General features: G+C 39.7%; 1 protein-coding gene across 6 annotated transcripts in view; it reads left to right on the top strand.

The window, feature by feature from the left end:
- The first annotated feature begins 1,371 nt into the window (after window positions 1–1,371).
- The window catches only part of itsn2a (intersectin 2a), a 46,138-nt gene continuing 27,983 nt past the window's right edge, over window positions 1,372–19,526 (top strand). For 5 of the 6 annotated variants that reach the window (XM_025899295.1, XM_013268791.3, XM_005449596.3 and 2 more), the window contains exons 1-2: window positions 1,372–1,525; window positions 10,252–10,323. In XM_025899295.1, the coding sequence (XP_025755080.1) occupies window positions 10,317–10,323 (7 nt within the window). In that variant the 5' untranslated portion in view covers window positions 1,372–1,525; window positions 10,252–10,316. Of the gene's footprint in view, window positions 1,628–10,251; window positions 10,324–19,526 lie in introns of all 6 variants that reach the window. The other variant, XM_025899293.1, reaches the window with a different exon arrangement.

Raw genomic sequence — 19,526 nt, 5'->3', positions numbered from 1 at the left:
TTAACAACAGTATAATATTTACTTTTAAACAAGTTTTTGTCAGGTTTCCTAAATATTTGTGTTTTCTTGTGTATGTGTCTAACCAACTTGCTAAGTATTGCATATTTAATTGTAGCTGAAATTTTCATATTAGAGCCTTAACATGAGACTTGGTGTATGATTTTGATGTAATGCCAAAATTGGGCTGTTGGTGGTGCTCAATACTAACATAATTTACTCCTTTGGGGACCTTATTTACTCTACAAACCATATAACCATTAAAAGAAAAGTGAGCAAAATACTTTTTCTACATACGAATTTAAAAAACAGTTCTCTAAAATAAAAAATGTACAAAGACAAATCACTAAATTGTCTGTTGGGGTGCCACTCTGTTGTGATTTTGTACAAGTTTGTTGTAGATTTTGATTATTACTAATATAAGTGGTGGAACATCCAACATACAGGTGACAAATGAAAGAAAAAAGTGATTTGTGAGCAAGACACAAATGTCTACTGCAAGACAAAATCAGGTTGGAAGGCTGGTATAGATAACAACTTTAAGGCTCATGTGCAGCCTTGTGACCTATTACAGATTAGTGTGAAGTGGAGCTGCATAAAAATTCGAATGTAATCTTTTGTTGGATAATGGTTTAGTAAAGGGGGGGAAAGTATTTAGACATTTTACTTAAGTAAAGGTTATAACGTATATAAAAATATAAACCAAGAGCAGAAAACTGCATAACATAGGCATACTTAAATTTTCCCTTCAAAATTCCCTGATTCTGGGACTCTATTGGAGGGATGCTCATCATTGTGATTATAAATGCAGAAAAGCACAGTCAGATTTTGATCTACCATGTATTGCAATCTGGGAAGAATCTGATTGGTAACGGATTAATTTGTCAGTTTGAAAATGATCCCAAACACACTCCCAATGCAATAAAAGCATATGTGAATAGAAAAACACACAATAGAACACAATCAATCATTGATTGGCCCCCTCAGAGCTTGGGCCTGGACAATAATGAAGCAGCGTGGGATCATCTTGATGGAGAATGGAAGAAAAGAAAGCCAAAAATCCAAAGAAAGAGCTATGAATGTTCTTCAATAAGCCTGGATAATTATTATTAAAGAAATGACAAGAAGGCTTGCCTGAGAGAGGGCTGAAGAATATAGAATATGTCAATAGAAGGTGGTCATTAAGGTGGTTTTTGCCCCTTTTTCTATGTGTGTCTGCACGTTTCCATAAATCTCTGTACTTATTTCACATTCTCCTAGAAAAATATAAAGAAACGAGGGGTGACTTAAAACTTTTGCACAGCACTGTACATCTGAAGGAGTTGAACAGTAGTTCACTCCCTTGTGAGTTTTATTTTTGAAAGCCAAAGCCGGAAGTCTTCCGCGCACTTCCGCGAAGCTTGACTCTTGGAACTGAAGACGCCCATTTCCAGTCCACACCCGCCCGGCTGCTGGATCGATCCTCCCCTCTTCAGTAGCTGGATCGTCACCCTGGATGCCGATCAGCACCGCTATTCTACCGCAACAGGTAAATGAATAGAAATCATTACCACGCTTATACCGAACAAAATGCATGACTTGCTGGATACTGTCGCTGGAGATTTTCTCCCCCTCTACCTGTTCTTTCAAGGTAAGTGGGATGTCCTGCTTTATTAAACCCAGCATTTAAAAGGCGAGGCAGTGCAGCGTATTAACGAGGTTTGTCTACCTGCAGTACAGCCCATTGTTAATGTTTCATCCTGAAAATATGTGGAGCTCTCAAACCTGTCTCTGAGCCACTAGTGCTAGTCTTTTGTCTGCGTTATGGATGAAGAGCACCCCATATGGCTGAAAACTGGTTCTTCAGATCTTTTCACTGTTTACTCATTAATTTTGCTTGTTTGAATAAGGCAGAGAAGAGGAAAAGGAAACTAAACTGGATTTAAAGAGAAATTCATTTTTTTTAAAACAGTCAAAATAGATTTATAGACTTCAAATTACTAGTCTTTTGTCAAGATAATATAATTATCTATTTATATTGTTAGATATATACTGTCTAATAATATATATATATATACTATGTGCAACAACAACAAACAGGCAATGACATATTGTTTTTATGATAAAAGGTGTAACTCCAAAGGTTATTCCTGTGTTCCCTCAGGTACTACTTAAAGGAAATGACATGCTTCCCCGTGACTATTAAACATGCTGAAAATTACTGCTGTGTTTAACCTGAGGGAGAAAATCTATGTGATATTTCTCAAAGTCACTTTAACGGTCTGCTGGGTGTCTGTGCTCACCTTCTTAGGCCCAGCAATTTTCCTAAAAGGTGACTTACATTTGGCGCTTCCTCTGTTAAAAGATGGAAAATATAACACGAGCAGGGCCTCCGGTTCGAAGCCCGTCAAATGCGTTTGTTATCTCCATTTTTCCTGATATAAAAAAGTGTCATTAACTGTTTAATAGTTTAGCAAAGGTGGGAATTTCCATTCTTATATATGAGATGACTGGGGCAGCTTTGGCTGTTTATGCACGTACGTGTTGAATCACTGCAGCAAAGACTAATTATAGAGATTGCTTTGTGTGTGCATGTGTTTATGTGTGTGTTCTGCTGCCCTCAGTGAAAATAGAAAGAGGAGACTTTCTTTGCTGAAGTGGCAAAGTCCATCTGACTGCAATTTCTGTGACATCTGGGCTTTATCCCAGAAGGGACTGTTGCATATCCACCTGCCGAGACTCAAAGCGTTGCGTAATATGCACACGTTCACATAACTGTACAATACACCAGCGTGTTCACTGGTGGAGAGGAAACTGATGTGCTTCAGAGTCCATTCGCATATAGCAGTTACAGTGGCATGGATGCTGCATTGAGGTTAATTTGGCATTATTATAATTATTATTATTGTGTCTTAAGTATGTGGGGAAGAAGGTGAGGTTGGAGGTGCTGCTGAGTGTATGTTTTTCACTGTCGGGGGTGGGGGGAGAGTACAGGAAGTTTAAAAAAAAGGTGAATCATTTCATTGAGCTGACTCATAAATGTACCAAAAGGATTAGAATGATTCTTCTGTCGGAAGCGTCCCCGATTTTCACCTGCAGCACACTGGGGGGAAGGTGTGTGGCGTGTGTGCGCTTGTGTGTGTGTTTGCGTGTGTGTCTCTGTCAGTGCATTACTGCTCTCTTGTGAATAGGAGGAAAATACCAGCACATGCACACAGGACACACGCATGCACACAGGCTTCTTTCTTCCTCAGGCTTTGCAAAGCTTCCTGGGCTGTGTCCGCTAGAACAGGGTCCCCCTCTGTGTGAGGAGGGTGTGTTGGACACACTCCGCGCACACAGGCCAAAACATTGATATTCACATCAGACCGGTCCAGTGTGGTGCACACAGGTGTCAATCAGCATGCTGGGCAGAGTCAAAGGTTCTTTGATTCATTTTGTTCCTCAGCGCTGCTGGCCTTTAAGGGATTTATGTCTTATTCCTCATATTAGAAACTTTCAAAATGTTTAATGCAATGTTATTTTTAAACATCAGTGTAACATCAAGGCTAGCGGTACACACTTTCTTTTGACCGCTGGCTTTGCAAAATCACCCTGTGTAAGTATGAACATAGTGTGTGCCATTTGTTCTTCATTTGCTTCTTAAAGACGCCAAAACGAGAACTAAACTTGTGCTGCAAAGTAATTTGTTCTATGCTCAAATTTTTAATGGTTTTTTTTCCGTCGTGATTATTTTTGTAGTATTTGTGTCCAAAAGTTCATTTGGGGATCTGGCATGATTTGAAGTAGCATTGTGAGATGACTGTGTTTCTCTCCACTATATCTGCCATACCAGCAGGGGCTGAGCTGCAGGGTAAATCAAATCAAAGACGCATAATGACATTTTAAAGTTATTTTCAGACATCAGAGGGACTTCAATCAGTGTACCATTTTGTTGTGAACCTGTGCAGGTACAGTCACTGTTGATGTAGAGGGTGTCCTCTTTCCTCTTTTGTTGATTCAGTGCCGTTGTTATCCAGGATATAGCATGTCCTGTTTAAACAGTGGAGTCTCTCTAACCTAGCCAACGGGAGATATTGTTATATTTGACACCAGGTACACCTCAGGGTACAGGGTTGTGTATAAGGGTGGATGAGACTCTGCTAAAGGCCTCTACATGTTTGCACATGGAAGTGTTAGGTACACGCAAATAGCATAGAGCCATGTGAAAAGGAAAATTTGCAGAGGACTCTGTGCAGTCCTGGGAAAATCTAAGTACATCCTTTAACAGCATTTAAGAGGGTAAGAAGCAGCTAGGTGGTGCTAATCCAATGCACTTGATTAATTGATGATCATCAAGTTTGAGCACCTCTATGAAGGCAGAAGTTTTGGCAGTTCAGTTGTTTGTTAACACAGTGACACATCATCTCAGACCATACAGGCTGCAGTTAGCATGTTTGGTGTTAATGTTTGTGAGAGTAGAGTTAGAAAAAGACTGTAGAAGTATGGCTTTTTTTGGAGGCATTGCCAGGAGAAAGTCTCTAAAAGGAATATGGCAGCATAGCTTAGACTTAGACAAGACTTCTGGAATAATGTTCCTTGTACAGACAAGACCAAAGTGGAAATATTTGGCCATAATCCACAGCACCATGTTTGGAGAAAACCAAACACAGCATATCAGCACAAACCTCTCATACCAATGGTCGAACATGAAGGTGGAGGGGTGATGATTTGGGCTTATTTTGTAGCCACAGGTCCTGGGTACCTTGCAGTCACTGAGTTGACCGTGAACTCCTCAGTATACCAAAGTATTCTAGAGTCAAATGTGAGCCCATCTGTCTGACAGCTGAATCTTGACTGATACTGAGTCATGCAGCAGGACAGTGATCCCAAGCACAGCAGCAAATCTACAGCAGAGCGCCTGAAAAGAAAAGATTCAAGGTGTTGCGATGGCCCAGTCGTGGCCCAGTCCAGAACTTGAATGCTGTAGTGGGACATTAAAGGTGCTGTGAATAAATGAATGAGTTATTCTGAGATCCTTAGAATGTGTTTGGGGAGTCTATGTTAGCTGTCATAGGGAGAGAGGCAGGGGACACCCTGGATAGGTCACCATTCTGTCACAGGGCTTAAACATGGAGAAAGACAACCATTCACACCTGTGGCCAATTTAGATTCACTAGTTACTCTAACGCTGTGTATGGGACTGGGGAGGATACCAGAGTACCTGGATAGAATAAACTCCACACAGAAAGGCACCAACCAGACTGCATTTGAAAATAACAGTGCTAAGCACCAGATCACTATGGCATTCCTAATCACGAGGGATACTTAGTTTTTCTTAGAAGATTGCATAGAATACTTTGAAGACATTATTTTTTCCACGAGTGTACATGTACTCACACACAGAGACACACACATAGATGAGGAAACTGCCAACTTTCTGTCTATATATGTGTTAAAAGAATATTTCATTATTTATAGGACCTCGTCTCGGGTGAGACACTGATGAGGTTTTAGTACATGGCGATGAGTTAGCCACACAGTTTCAACTGATGGCAACAACAAGGAAAAGTGAGATCATTTCAAGTGAAGTGGGAGACTGAGCACTGTAAATCTTTACTGGGTGTAAAGAGAGGTCCATGTATTCGCTTTCTTTTTTTTCTGTCTTTTTTTTTTTTTTTCCAAAGAACATAATTTGCATCATCATTTTGATGCTTGAATCCACACACCAGCAAAGATGAGTCATAGATAGGGAACAGAGGCTCCAGAAAGTCACTGAACTGAAAAGAGGCATGCAAGTACAGCACAATGTGTTTCTTCAAGCTTAATCGCAAAGTGTTGTTGTAAAGGGGAGTTGCATTTTCTATGTACAGGCAGTTTGTGCCAGAATATAATATCTAGACTATATCTCGTCTTTTTTTTGTTGTTGTTAAATCAAACTTCCCACACAACCCATGAGTTGTCATGTTCAGGCTTGTGGAACAAGCTGCAGGCAGGTCCATATGTTTGACAATGACACATATTCTTTGCTGTAATTTTGCGTCTGTATACCACCACACTGGATTTTAAGTCAAACAATCAGCATTTGATTAAAGTGCAGACTTTTGTCTTTAATGGATTTAGCAAAAGCACGGTCCCCCATTTTTAGAGACTCAAATAAAATTGGTCCAACTAATATAATTTTAAATATGGGGATTGCTTTAAATACTTTTGTGGAGAATATTTTGCAGTTAATAACTGTCTGAAGTCTAAAACCCATGGGCATCACAAAATGCTGTGTGTGGTCCTTTAAGATACTTTATCAGGCCTTTACTGGATCCACCTTCAGTTGCTGCTTGTTTGTCGGCCTCTCTGTTCAGCTTCAACTTCAGTAACTAAAAAGTATGCCGTGTTGTGTTGAGATCAGGTGACTGATTGGCAATTGAAGAATATCCTTTTTCTTTGGTGTGAGAAACACTTGGGTTGTTTATGGAGTTTGTGCCTCCCTGAGAGTGTTCTTGCATTGGTACTGTAAGTTGTTGTGAAGCTGTTGAGAACCAGGGAAATATTTCTGTGGTATTTCAGGCATTTCGGTGTTGCTGAGCTAACCAGTGCATTCATTCTATTTAAGAATGTACCAGATTGTTGATTCTTGTTATCTGTCTCTCTCTGGTTTTTCAGCCTGATGATAGCCTCCCTCACTTGCACTAATGTCTCTTTGGACCTCATATTCATACTTTTACTGAATGGTTACCAAATACAAGGTCAGCAATTGGAATCAACTCCAGATCTTTTATCTACCTTTTATCAATTTATCAATCTATTGTCCAATTACTGTTAAGGCTCAGAGAAATGTGTATGAAAATGGCTGTAATTCTTAAATATCTAATTCAGTACACTTGTTAAACCCCTTTAATTAAAGCTGAAATCACATATTGTTTGTTTGATATAAAATACATGGTGTGCAGAGGCAAAAGCACCAAAAAATGTACTTTTGTCCCAATACTATGCAAGGCTGTACTGCTGCTGTTTACACATTCAGTCTCATATTGATATGGTCCCTTATTTTGCACAATGTAATGTACATAGATGGCAGTAATGTGGATAATACATGTATACTTCATATGTCTATACGAAGAACTACAATAATGTGTAGAGCTTTAATAATATTCATATATATACCTGAGTGCCTCATATTTATCTGTTTCTCATAGTTCCATAGCTCTCTTGTACACTATGGGAAAACTGCATTTCGGTCCGATAACGTTGAGTTTGACTTTTAGTTATAGATCTAACTTTAAGACTTATATAAAGGTATGCATTTTTTGCATTGCATCAGGATATTTAATTAAATGCCCTTGTAGAAAACTTGTACAAGCATACAAATAAATATCAAAAAATTACTTCTGCATTGATACATGAATATAAATACTTTTGTTAATTAGATATTTCTGCTTTTGATAGAACTGACAAATATTGGTGTATATGTTATCTGAAATGCGCTGATGTGAAGACCATTCTATTGCAGAGTGTAATGCAGAAAAAGATGAGCGTACTCTGACTCTACTGTTTAACATGCTGTAAGGAGCTAGTTTGTGAAATCCATTGCTGAAGAGTAGCCCCATTATTTTACTCCCTAAAATCTATATCATCACTCATCCCCAGAAGCGAGTTTGTGTCAGCCTCCATTCACTATAAAACAATTGTTTTCCTGTAACTGCTTCCTGTGTTTCTATTTTAGTTTGTATTTTTTTTCATAAAACTGGGATTTTAGTTCATAAACGTCAATGTTGTTTGCTAGTGCGCGTGAATTATTTGTTGCTTATGTTGTATGTGTGCGAGTTTGCACGGAGCCGCTGGCGCAGACACTCGAAATATACCGAAGCATAAGCCTCAGTGGGCTGTTCATTGCTCTTAAGTAATTGGCAGTGCCGGCATGTTCAGACAGTGATTTATACTACAACATAGCCACAGTCTCCCCTCCAGGAATTCACACAAAAACAGGGAAGCAAATGATGGAGCAATAGTGTAATAAGAACGGAAGGGGAGTAAGAGTGGAAAGAAACTATGTGGGAATCATAAGAGATACGTTTGAATGAATGATGAATAAGAAATAGAGGAGTTGAAATAGAAAAGACAGAGTGAGGGGTGAAGTGAGGAAAAAGTTGTGATGGAAGGACTTAGTGAAAGCAAAAAAGGAGATTGCTTAGACCTGACAAGAATCACAAGTGATGAGGAGAAACATTGCCTGTTAGCTACAGGCACGCAAAGAGAAATGAGAGGAAATATGGAGGAAATGGATGGAGGGAAGTGGAGCGGCTAACAGAATCTTAACAACAAGATAGAAAGAGTTGCTACCTATAGGTGTGGTTTATATGCAAAATAAGCATGAGTGTTGTGGTAATTTGGGGCTTTTAATTATTGTTTTCTAGACCTAGCTTTGAAGTATAGTACACAATTTTCAATATGGTTGAGGTCAGGGCTTTCAGACTGTCATTCCAGAAGCTTGATGTTAGTCTGCTTTATCCATCCCAAAACCAGATTTTATTTGTGTTTGGGTTCCTGTTGGAACACCCAGTGGTGTCCAAGTTTCAACCATCCAGCTGTTGATTTGAGGTGAAGTTGAAGAATCTGGACGTAGTCCTCCTTCTTCATTATTTCATCAAATTTGTGCATTGTACCAGTACCACTGGCAGCAAAACAGCCCTAGAGCGTGATGCTAACACCACCATGCTTAGCAGCTGGTTTCATAGGGTTAAAAGTCGGCTGTGCAATATGACCAAAATTTCATATCCCGATATAACCTTTTTATCGTCCCGACAACGATATATATCACAAAAATTATACATTTTCTGTAAATTCTGTGAATCTCGGGCAACTTGACTTGAAGTGTTTTCAGCTGGGCGTCGTGTACCTGGAGTCCAGTGATTTGACCGACGCATGAAACTATACATTTTTAGACATATGGTAAGTTGAAATGGCCGCAATTTTTGTGTGAGTATTTATTACACAACGTGCTGGGGGGAAAAGCCTGTTCTGAGGTTTATTTTTTAGCACCTGGCGGCTCTTTTTAGCTTCTCATCCGTAAACACTCTGCATACTATTTCACGTGATTCAATTTATTTTGAAAAATCTCAACAGGATCTTCAGCTTTATTGTGAAAGGTTTATTTGGAAAATAAACAAGCGGACGGCGGAGCCACGCGATGGTTTTACCGTCGCATAAAAACAGTCGCTTGTCCGTCCGTAGTGTGGTTATATTAAATATAAGAGAAAGAGAGTAGAACTGTAGAAATTAATTCTACAGTGACCATCAAAACGATGAAAAAATATTGCTGTAAACAGTTTATTTTGCGGCACCACGAAACAAACGATAGCGTAATATGAAACGATAGACGTTTTCATATCGTCATCCGATATATATCGTTATATCGAACAGCCCTACTTGAAAAGTCTAAGTTTTAGTCCTCCAAACATACCATACACAAACAGTGTTTATGTGTGGATCAAACCACTTACACATAAAGCTAGTTTTCCATGTTACCTGCATGTGCTTATCTGCTCCCGGGACAATGCCAAAGATCCCATCAATTAATCTCATCAGATGGGCCAGGCTCCCTGTTGGCATACCACTTTAGATGCTGACTGCACCCAAAACAGTGATAAATTCGTATTGTTTTCAAACTGTCGAGTACTTGCTTTATTAGGGTCATATATCTATATTTGTCTCAGTAAAACACAAAAATTTGTCTAGGAGCATCCATACGCCTTATTAAGGTCCATAAATGTGTATTATTACATACTATACAAGCGAGATACATAGAAAGCAAAATGTCACAGACAAAATAAACAAGTTGATACATCAAGATTTCCAAAACACAGCCACCATCTGTAATCTCAGAGCAGGCAGTAATAAAAGCAGCCTTTCTCCCAGACCACTATCATTTCTTCCCCCAGTTCTATCCTTCAGCTGTCTGTTCTCTTCTTGTGTACTGCTCCGTGCTGGCATTGTCTGTAGCCCTTCTCTGTTATTTGGTCCCCATCCTTTTCTTTTCATTTTCCCCTCCTCTGCCTCTTCCCCTCCTCTGTCATCTCTCACCATGTTGGCCATTCACTCTGCCTTCCTTGCTTTGTTAACAAGGAGCTGATTTTTTTTTTTTTGCTCCTGCATGCATGTGTATCATTTCTGCCGTCTTCCCCATTCACACTTGCATTGCTTGCATTCCTCACTTATACCCCCCTTGCTTCGTGACACACACACACACACACACTGAAATGCACACATAACACACTCACATCTCTCTCTCTTTCTCTGCAGATGTCTGAGGGCTCGCCAGCTGAGTAGAGGACTTCCCTCTCTGCCCGTGCTTTCCACCTGCAACCATGAATGGTAAGAACACTTTGTTTTTTTTGTCTTTATTGGACGTGTGTTTGAGCTCATAACGTCTCTGTCTATGCTAGGCAGATCTGGGGTTCTGCTGAGACAATAATGAGGGCTGGAATTTACTTTAAAGGGCAGAAAAAGGTCTGAGACCAATAAACGGCTGTTTGTGTTATGCCTCATTTCTAAACTTTAATCTTTCCCTCTGGCCGTCCTCCTGCCAAGACCGAACATTCGAGTGCATCTGCTTTGTGCTTTGGTCAGCTTGAACTCCTTTATTTTGCTACGAGTGACTGCTTGTTTTGACTGTAACGTGTGAGGTGTGAAATCATGTTAATGGGATATTGATCTGCAAATAGAGACAAGACTCAGGCTTTAAGTAAAACCATCTTTAATCCTACTTTTTTGGGGGAAAGTTGAGAAATTGAGCTGTAGCTTGTACAAACCCCTGCTGGAAAGAGGGTCGGTCTAAAGTAATATGGCAGGATTGTCTTTCATTAATTTTAAAGGTGCTTATATGCACTGTAGCAGCACGTCAAAACAGGCATTTCAGCAGCAGCCTGTTTAGCGCTCCAGACTAACTCTGCTGTCTTGCTTTGATTCTGACTTCGACTTTTGTATTTTTATAAACCCCATCAGTTTCAAAGAAGTGACTTCCGTGGACTAAGATGCATGCACAGTTGGAGTAGCGATCCAGAAACTTGACCAGATACAAAGGGACTGGGACTTCATTCTCTGTGGATCACACTTGGTTCACTATACAGTACTATGCAAAAGCCTAGAGCTACCAGTCCTTTCTTTATATTTTGGTAGGAAAATGGAAAATAGTTGCACTGATTTATTGAAACATGTGCAAACCTACATGGAAATTCAGTGTATAAGGTAAAAAAGTTAATAAGCTTGATAGTCAGTATTTGTTATGGCACCACTATACCCTCCACATTGGTTGCTTCGTGTGCCGCCGCAGTATCATGACACAGTCACTTCTATTTATGCTCGCCATTAAGGCGCATGAAGCCGCTGCAGTGTTCTCCTGAACAAAAAATATCTCACATCAGGAAATGTTTTTTTTTTGTTTTTTTTTAAATAATATAATTGTAAAATGTTTCTTTCAAAATAAGTGTGACTGAATTAAAAGATAGTAAAATAGTTTCATAATCTCTGTTTGATTTCTCATCCCAAGATATCAGCAGCAGCAGGTATCCTGTATATTCATTAACATGGTGAATGGTACTCATGGCCATTGATCAATGATCAGTGGTCATGACAATTTGTATATTAATGATTAAGAAACTGACCTCACAGCAAATGTACTCTTTGTAAGGTTGGGAAAACCTGCAGTCAGCTGAGACTGAAGAAGTGACTTGGATGAGTGACAAACTGTTTCTCCCTTTGAAAACACTACTTCACATGAACAGAATCAACTTTTTGATGATTGAGCATGCATCAGGACTGCCACAAATACTGTGGTGCGCTCCACATGATGTGACCTCAAACTCAGCACACGACACTCGCAACAGATGCAGATGCAGCCCGAAACCATAATGGAGCCTCCACCGTGTTTTACAGATGGCTGTAAAGTAGGGCTGCAGCTATCATTTATTTTAGTAATCAATTAATCTATTGATTATTCCATTGATTAGTCGAGTAATCGGATAAGAAATACTTTTGTCTTATTATTGAGCAATAGTAAATATTCAAAGCAGAAAAAATACAGGTCTTTTAAAATATCCTGATCATTGGTTTTCAATTTAGAAATGTGAGTGTTTTTTGTTTCATCTGTCAAAAAATAAACAAAAAAACAAACCCTTTGTGCCATATGAAAATTTCTTTTTTAGGAAAACATTTTCTTAAATGCAAAAATGTATAAATACTCTCAAGTAAAGTCAAATAAAATAAATGTGCAATCAAAACTAACTCAAAAAAGTTAATCTTTACTTTGACTGCTTGGAAAACTTTGAGTTTTTGTACGTGTGTTTCTGCATGTTTAAGTGTTCAAGTGAATGAGCGACTTTGTGCTTGTTAGGGATGGGTATCGTTTAGGTTTTATCCGATACCGCTGCCAAACCGGTACTTTTGAAATGGTGCCGGTGCTTAAATGGTGCTCGTACCGGTGCTTAAAGAATGGAGAACACGAACTTTGTCCAAAAACCTCTTATGTTTTTATTTTTAGCAGTCTCTTTTTTTCTGCAAAATGATAACCAAGTTAGCCTTTTCTGTTGATACAACATACCTCCTTTGGTTGGAACCGATGCTTAAACAATGGAAAACACAAACTTTGTCCTAAAACCTCTCATGTTTAGCTGTTTTTTTTTTTGTAAAAAGATAACAATGTTAGCCTTTTCTGCGGCTATAGGGCATGTATGGTATCACTCTATCAAACAAGAAGACAGCCGCATGTAACTACGACGGTGTTTGCTAGTTCACCTTACGTGCATTAATTTAATAACGTGGTTAGCCTACTCAACGTAAATTACACATGAACAACATTAAGCTACTCACCCAGAGAAGAATGGCTGCTGCTGCCATCATCATCCATCATCATTTCTGCTACAATGGCAGGGCTAGGGGCCAGGACTCTACTCTTCGGGTTCTTGGGGGATGTTGCTAACTCCGGGTCCGATAACAGGCACCACACCTGCAGTAGATGTGCACGGGGTGAGGTCTTGCAGCAAGCTATCAAATACGGTGCATTTCTCAGCTTTTAAAAAAACGCTATACGTCGCCAGGTGTTTCATCAGATTCGAGGTGTTACCTCCTTTGCACAATATCAGCTTAAAGCACTTGTTGCAGGCTGCTGAGTTTTCATCTTTTGCTGTGAAGTACAGCCAGACTTTTGACCGCTTCGCCTTGGGCATTTTTAATCTGTAGCTCTGCTCTAAAAGAACGTACGTAATTGGGCCCACCTACTATCCTTGGAAAGGTAAAATGATTGGCTAGAATCGAAAGTGTATGACATCTCAAGAAAAAAAAAAAGCACCAAAATAAAGCACCGAAATGTGCGATGCTTTTCAGTCTGGTTACTACCGTTTACGTCAGAACCGATGCGATTATGGCACCAGATACCGGTACCCATCCCTAGTGCTTGTAAGCCTTTAAAGGAGAATGTGGTGGCTGTAGTGAAGAGAGGCGAACATATCAGTATTCTGAAGTTGGCCATGTGCTTTGATGGAAAGTGTGCTGCTGAAAACACGAGGTTAGGATGGTGTAGACGTTAATTAATATTAACAATAATTCAGTGTCCAACTTAAAATCCCTCAGGTCAGTGGCTTTACTGGGTTTACTGGCCCATGGACATTTTTATTGGCCTGTGAAAAAAGCTTTAAATTTTATATTTTTAAATATTAACGCAATTTAATTGAGAGAGTATTTTATAGAAATTCACGTTCAGTCTTAAAAATGTTATAAAAACCTTAAATAAATATGGTCTAGTGCACACCATGCCCCCCTTTAGACTCACCCCTGTTCGAGTCCATGTGAAAAAGGACGGCTGCCGTCAGCCTTTAGCAAGCTTTATAATTTAAACATGGTGTCAGACCAAGTTAACAGTTCATCTGCATATTTTAATACAACTTCTGGAGGATTACTGCAGATTTTTCACTGTGGAAAACACATGACAGCGGATGGAGCAGCTACACAGTTGCCTCTTTTGGGGGTTTTTTTTCTCTAGTCAGAGTTTGTTGATGGGTGCTGACTTTTTCCCAGTAAAGTTTTTAAAGGTCATCTTCCACTGTTCATTAAACAAAATGTTGAAGCTGAGAATTTGTGTCAATCGAATTATTCGAAATACTCAATGAATTGTTGCAGCCCTAATGTAAACAATCCATGTTCTACCTTTCTTGATTCTCTCAGACTCATCACTCCAGAGTCCAGTTCTTGTATATTTTGGCATACCTCAGCCTCATACCCATTCCTCTCTGTTATCCTTCCATAAGAATCTTGAAGTCTTGACAGCCACCCTTCTTCAGTGAACTGTAGATGGATCAGCTGAAGGGGGTGATGTATCTCTCAGGTCCTGTGTCAGGTCTTTGCTGGTTTGTTTCCTATTTCTTAAGGACATGACTTTTAGATGCTGTTCATCTAGATAGTTTTAGGTTGGCTATTATGTGTAGACACAACACTAGTCCATCTCTTGAGTTAGGGGCCATTTTTTGTGATTCAATGATTCATACATCAGTGTTAGGTGGCAAACAACAAATTTAAAAAAAACAAGTAAAAACAAAACAATCCTGTGAAAATGTTTTCACAGGACTGGATTGAAGAAGTGAAAAAGCAGTGGAATGCAAAGAAAACTTTAAAAGACCTTCAGCTCTAGAAAACTATCGCTCAAGAGCACATTAAAACTTACAGGAAAGTCTATCTAGCTGCTTTCTCTGTGTCTGTCTTTGTTATTGTTGCGAGTTGAAGGTGATTCAGCGTTTTTGCCCTTTCTATGAACCACAGTTCTCAGTAGTGTTTGCTGTGTGTGTGTTTGTGTGTTTTGTCTTCATCCTTTGATCGCAGAACATAGTTACTGCTCCTCAAAGCCCTCTGTGGAAAACCCCTAAGAGGGAATGTGTGTGTCTGCGTGTGCGTCTTATCTACACACCTAATTTTTCAGTCTAACAGAGCACCAAAACGCACAACTACCCTCTCTCTGCACTTTAATCCCATCCAGTTGAGTGGCACGGAGGGGAGACTCAAGAAACATGTAATCGGTATATGATGAGCTCCTCCGAGGGAACATACTCTATGAGAGGCAGAGCTATTTGCGCTATTACACTCTCATTAACACAGTGAGCCTGCAATGAGGCATTTGCACAGTCGTTAGTCAGTGAATTTTAAAAACAGGTGAATTTTATGCAACAGTCGTAGAGGAGAAGTGTGTGTTTGTGCGTACACCGAAGCATTGCAGAGACTGTTGATCCAATGCAGTTATCTGAACCATCAACTTGTCCTCGCCGGGTGTTTGATATGTAAATAATTGTAAAAGCAGTGATGTAGTTTCCCTCGGAGTACCAGAGCTGGGTGTTTGGGGTATTGACTCGAGTGTCTCCTTAGGATTTAGCAGCCACCTAGACAACGGCACACAGGCTGACAAAGGGAAGTGAAAGCACACAAGGTAAAGACTGCTGAGTAGGTGAGCCGTGGTACTGTTGGTTTAATAAAGTCTGTAGATGATGTTGCTGTGGATCCTGATCCGTAAGAGTTCAGGACGTGATTTGTTTTTTCTGTGTTTGGTCCCAATAATGTCTGAAGGTGAAGAATACACTGACTTTCAAAAAGGGTACTTTCTTGATTTAATGACAACACGAAATACCTGCTGTTACCTGCTACTAGCAGGTATAGAAGACAACACAGTACACTGACTCACACTGATTCACGCTGACTCAGTCATGGCAGTACACAACACTGAGCAACCCCTCTGTTCTTTATATTTTGCTTCCAAGGAGCCAGACTTTATTGTAATTTTTTAAAGTGCTCTGGAGGCTTTCTGAAGGTTTTTAAATGTTTTATTTTTACATTGACTGCTTTTTGTCTCTTTTTCAGTCCAGTTCTTGTACTTGAGTACCTGCTTAAAACTGACCTATGAATCATTCAATCACAAAAAAGGCCCCTAATTCAAGTTATGAACAAGTGTTGTGTCTACACATTACAGACTTTAGTTGAATCTATGAAAAATGTCAGAGATGACACAGTGACAGGCATAAACTAGTATTTCTGCACCAACAAAGTGATTCCCAAATAGGTGTTAGCTGAAAACCTGGCATATGTCAGCATGGTGTGCATTTGTAGGCCTATAAAACTACTGCAGACAAACAGCATCTAAAAGTTATTTTCTTGATAAATGTTCTTGATAAATTGGGGAAAAAATCCAGCAAAGACTTGACCCGAGAGGTGTGTCTGACTCTTCTGTTGATCCATATACTGTTCACTCAAGCCTCACTGGTCTCAGTGGAAGGGTGGCTGTCAAGAAAACTTTCTTAAGGAAGCGAAACAGAGAGAAAAGGCTCAAGTATGCCAAATTACACAAGAACTAGACTGCATTGGAAAATCAGTGTCAGCAGGTCTGATGGAGTGATGACTCCAAATTAGGATTTTTGCTTCGAATTTTTGTCAGTATGTGCAGAGGAGGTCAGGACAGCGGTAAAACAGTGAATGTCTGCAGCCTTCTGTAAAACCTGGTGAAGGCTCAGTCATAGTTTGAGCCCGGACCTCAACATGAAGCAGTGTGGACTAATCGTGATAGAGAAATGAACAAAAGGCAGCCAACACCAACAAAAGTGCTTTGTAAAGTCCCAGAGAACTCCTCTTGAAAATTACTTAAAAATGTTGCACGAAAGCTTGCCTATGTCATGATCTGTGTGCAGCAGGCAGGAGTGGAGGACCAAAGTGCAGGACTCAAGACAGCAAAATTAAACTGAGAGTGCAGCTTTTATTGCTGGACAGCAAAAGAACAGAAAACTAAATGGGCTCGGAATCACAACAAGGCTTAACAGGCAGACACAACACAAAGCCAGGTATGATGGTGTGAACGTACATTAACGAGGTGACACAGGGCAACGAAAACACAGGGCTTAAATACACACTGGAGTAATCAGGAAATGGGAGACAGGAGGGAAACACAGCTGGGAGAAATCAAACAAAACGAGACAAAGGAAGCAAAACTAGACACACTGACATGAGACACGGACTTTCAAAGTAACACAGGAAACACAGCAGGCGCAGACTAGACACTGAACTAAACCTACACTAACACAATGATAATAATAATAATAATAATAATAATAATAATCAGAACAGCACAACTAAGGAATCAGAACCTAAACTATAATACAGAATAATACAAAAACACAAGAAAAAGAAGATGCTGGGTCAAAATGACCCCAACCGGTCGCAGCAGATGGCCGCCCCTCCCTGAGCCTGGTTCTGCCGGAGGTTTCTTCCTGTTAAAAGGGAGTTTTTCCTTCCCACTGTCGCCAAAGTGCTTGCTCATAGGGGGTCATATGATTGTTGGGTTTTTCTCTGTATTTATTATTGTGCAATCTACTGTACAATATAAAGCGCCTTGAGGCGACTTTTGTTGTGATTTGGCGCTATATAAATAAAATTGAATTGAATTGAATTGAATAGAACCTTGACAGCCTAAGTGTGCCATGTTAGAATTGTCTGTGCCTTATGTAACGAAACTACTGCACATATTTCCCATTTCCCTAATAAAATATAAAGAAATGAGGGTGACTCAGTACTGTACGGCCTTATTAAAAACATAAATCATATTCAATCAAATTAGTGTAAAATCCTTTCATACTCAATCCACATTTCATAACAAGTGCCTGAAATTTGCAAATATTGTGAATATGTATCAAGAGTGTGGAACCCTGTAGTCTTCAGTGTCAGGTTATGTATACTAGTAATTCATAACTATACCATCTTTTTATCAGGAGTCATACCGAGTAGCCACATGTTTCCAGTATAAGTATCAAGCCACAGAAGACCCCTATGGATTCTGTCATGGCTGTGTAAGAAGCTTTGCAGTGCCCCACTTACTCACATAGCATTCAGCCCTCACTGACACACAGACTGAATCGACTGACAGGCCTGTGGATGTGGCCATGCGAGCTACATGTCCCAGTGGCGCTGTGCTAAATATCGCCTTCCTTTTCTTACCTACAATAGCTTCAAATTGGGGCTCTCACAGCCAATGAGACAATGTGAAGAATACTCACATCTCTGTGAGAGATTAATTACTTTCTCCTTTTCATGGCAGCATTTTGCTGACGGTGGCAAAAAGTGGGTCGGCCGCTGTGAGCTGCTAACATTGGCTTTATCGGGGGGAAAAGCGTACACCTTAACAGGTGTTGCTGGTGGCGGTTTCGGGCGGTTTGTTTAGACACTGAAACCATATCAGGGGTTTGGCTAGAATATTTCCTAACAAGCAAACAAACCATTATCAGTGTTTGATTGTATCTGCTCCCACATTTAGAAAAAGAAATTGGATCTTCTTGCTTTTAACTCTAAAGTTGCTCTACTTTCATTTTCTGGCTACGTAGCGTGCTGTTACTGAAGCTCTACACTCCATTGTGTCATTCTTCTGTATGTGAAGTATGTTAAGCAAAGGGCAGTGGATTGTTTGGGTTAGAGTTAGGGTGGAAGCTCCATCATGGGCAGGGTGGTATTTCCTGAAGCACTTGAATAAATTAGAGCCTGGAAGCCATGTCTCTGAAGACAGGAACCCGTAATCGCTCAAAAGACCTTTTTTTTATACTAATATTACGGCTACTGTTCTGAAAAGACAGTTTTTGTCTGTTTGAATATTTTATAATCTACTAGAGTCATTAGAATTAAAGGTGTCTTTCAATATTTCTCTCCTTTTACTATAATAATATAATATTATTATATTTAATATAATAATGAGAAGTTGATTGATATCTTTGAGACTAGCGTTTTCTGGTTTGAGCTATTTTTATTATAAAAGTGAGAAAACGGTTTGATCGTGATCCTTACTGCAAGTTAATGTTGCCTTCGTTCCCAAACTAGATCCCACTTTATTTATTTATTTATTTATTTATTTGTGAAATCTTGGTGCACATTTTCCTTTATGTCTGTACCACCGTGATCAATATGGTAACAGCTGTCAGCATAAAGGAAGCGCATCTGTCGAGCAGAGAGTGATGAGCTTGTCAGGAAGCGAGCTTAAAAAAGAACACGAAAAAGTTTGTTGTTTGTCCCAGTTGAGTCGTGTTTGTGTCGGTTTCCCATACCAACCTGTTTGTAGATTTGCTGCATTAGCCTAGCATCACTTCTTTTATACATCCCTCTCCTTCTGTATGCGCTGCAAGGCTTATTATCTGTCATTGTCTCCTTATCTTCATCTGTTGTTCAGTTGCTGCCATGAGGGGAGAGCCGTCTGTGCATACCATCAGTTCTTTGCCACAAAATGTCTTCAAAGCTTCCAAGTTCTGTGAAAGTAGTTTGAGAGAAGGCGTAAAATATGTCCCGATTGTGTGATGGTTTGATGGATTCATGCTCTTCCGTAATGATGAATTGATTATCGTCCTTGAATATAATCTTTCACTCCCCCGCCGTTAAAAGTCGTTCCGTGAAATTGAGGAAGACTTGAGTTTCGTATCCGTCACACAGCACATCAGACTTCATCTTTAATTCATGGCCAACCCTGAACTTACCTTGAGATATGCAAGAGTGCAGCTGGGGGGATAAAAAGCTGACTG

Source organism: Oreochromis niloticus, linkage group LG15 (genome assembly GCF_001858045.2).
Source record: "Oreochromis niloticus isolate F11D_XX linkage group LG15, O_niloticus_UMD_NMBU, whole genome shotgun sequence".
Lineage (NCBI taxonomy): Eukaryota > Metazoa > Chordata > Actinopteri > Cichliformes > Cichlidae > Oreochromis > Oreochromis niloticus.
Note: the sequence above shows the minus strand (reverse complement) of the source record. Positions and strands in the feature narration are given on the sequence as shown.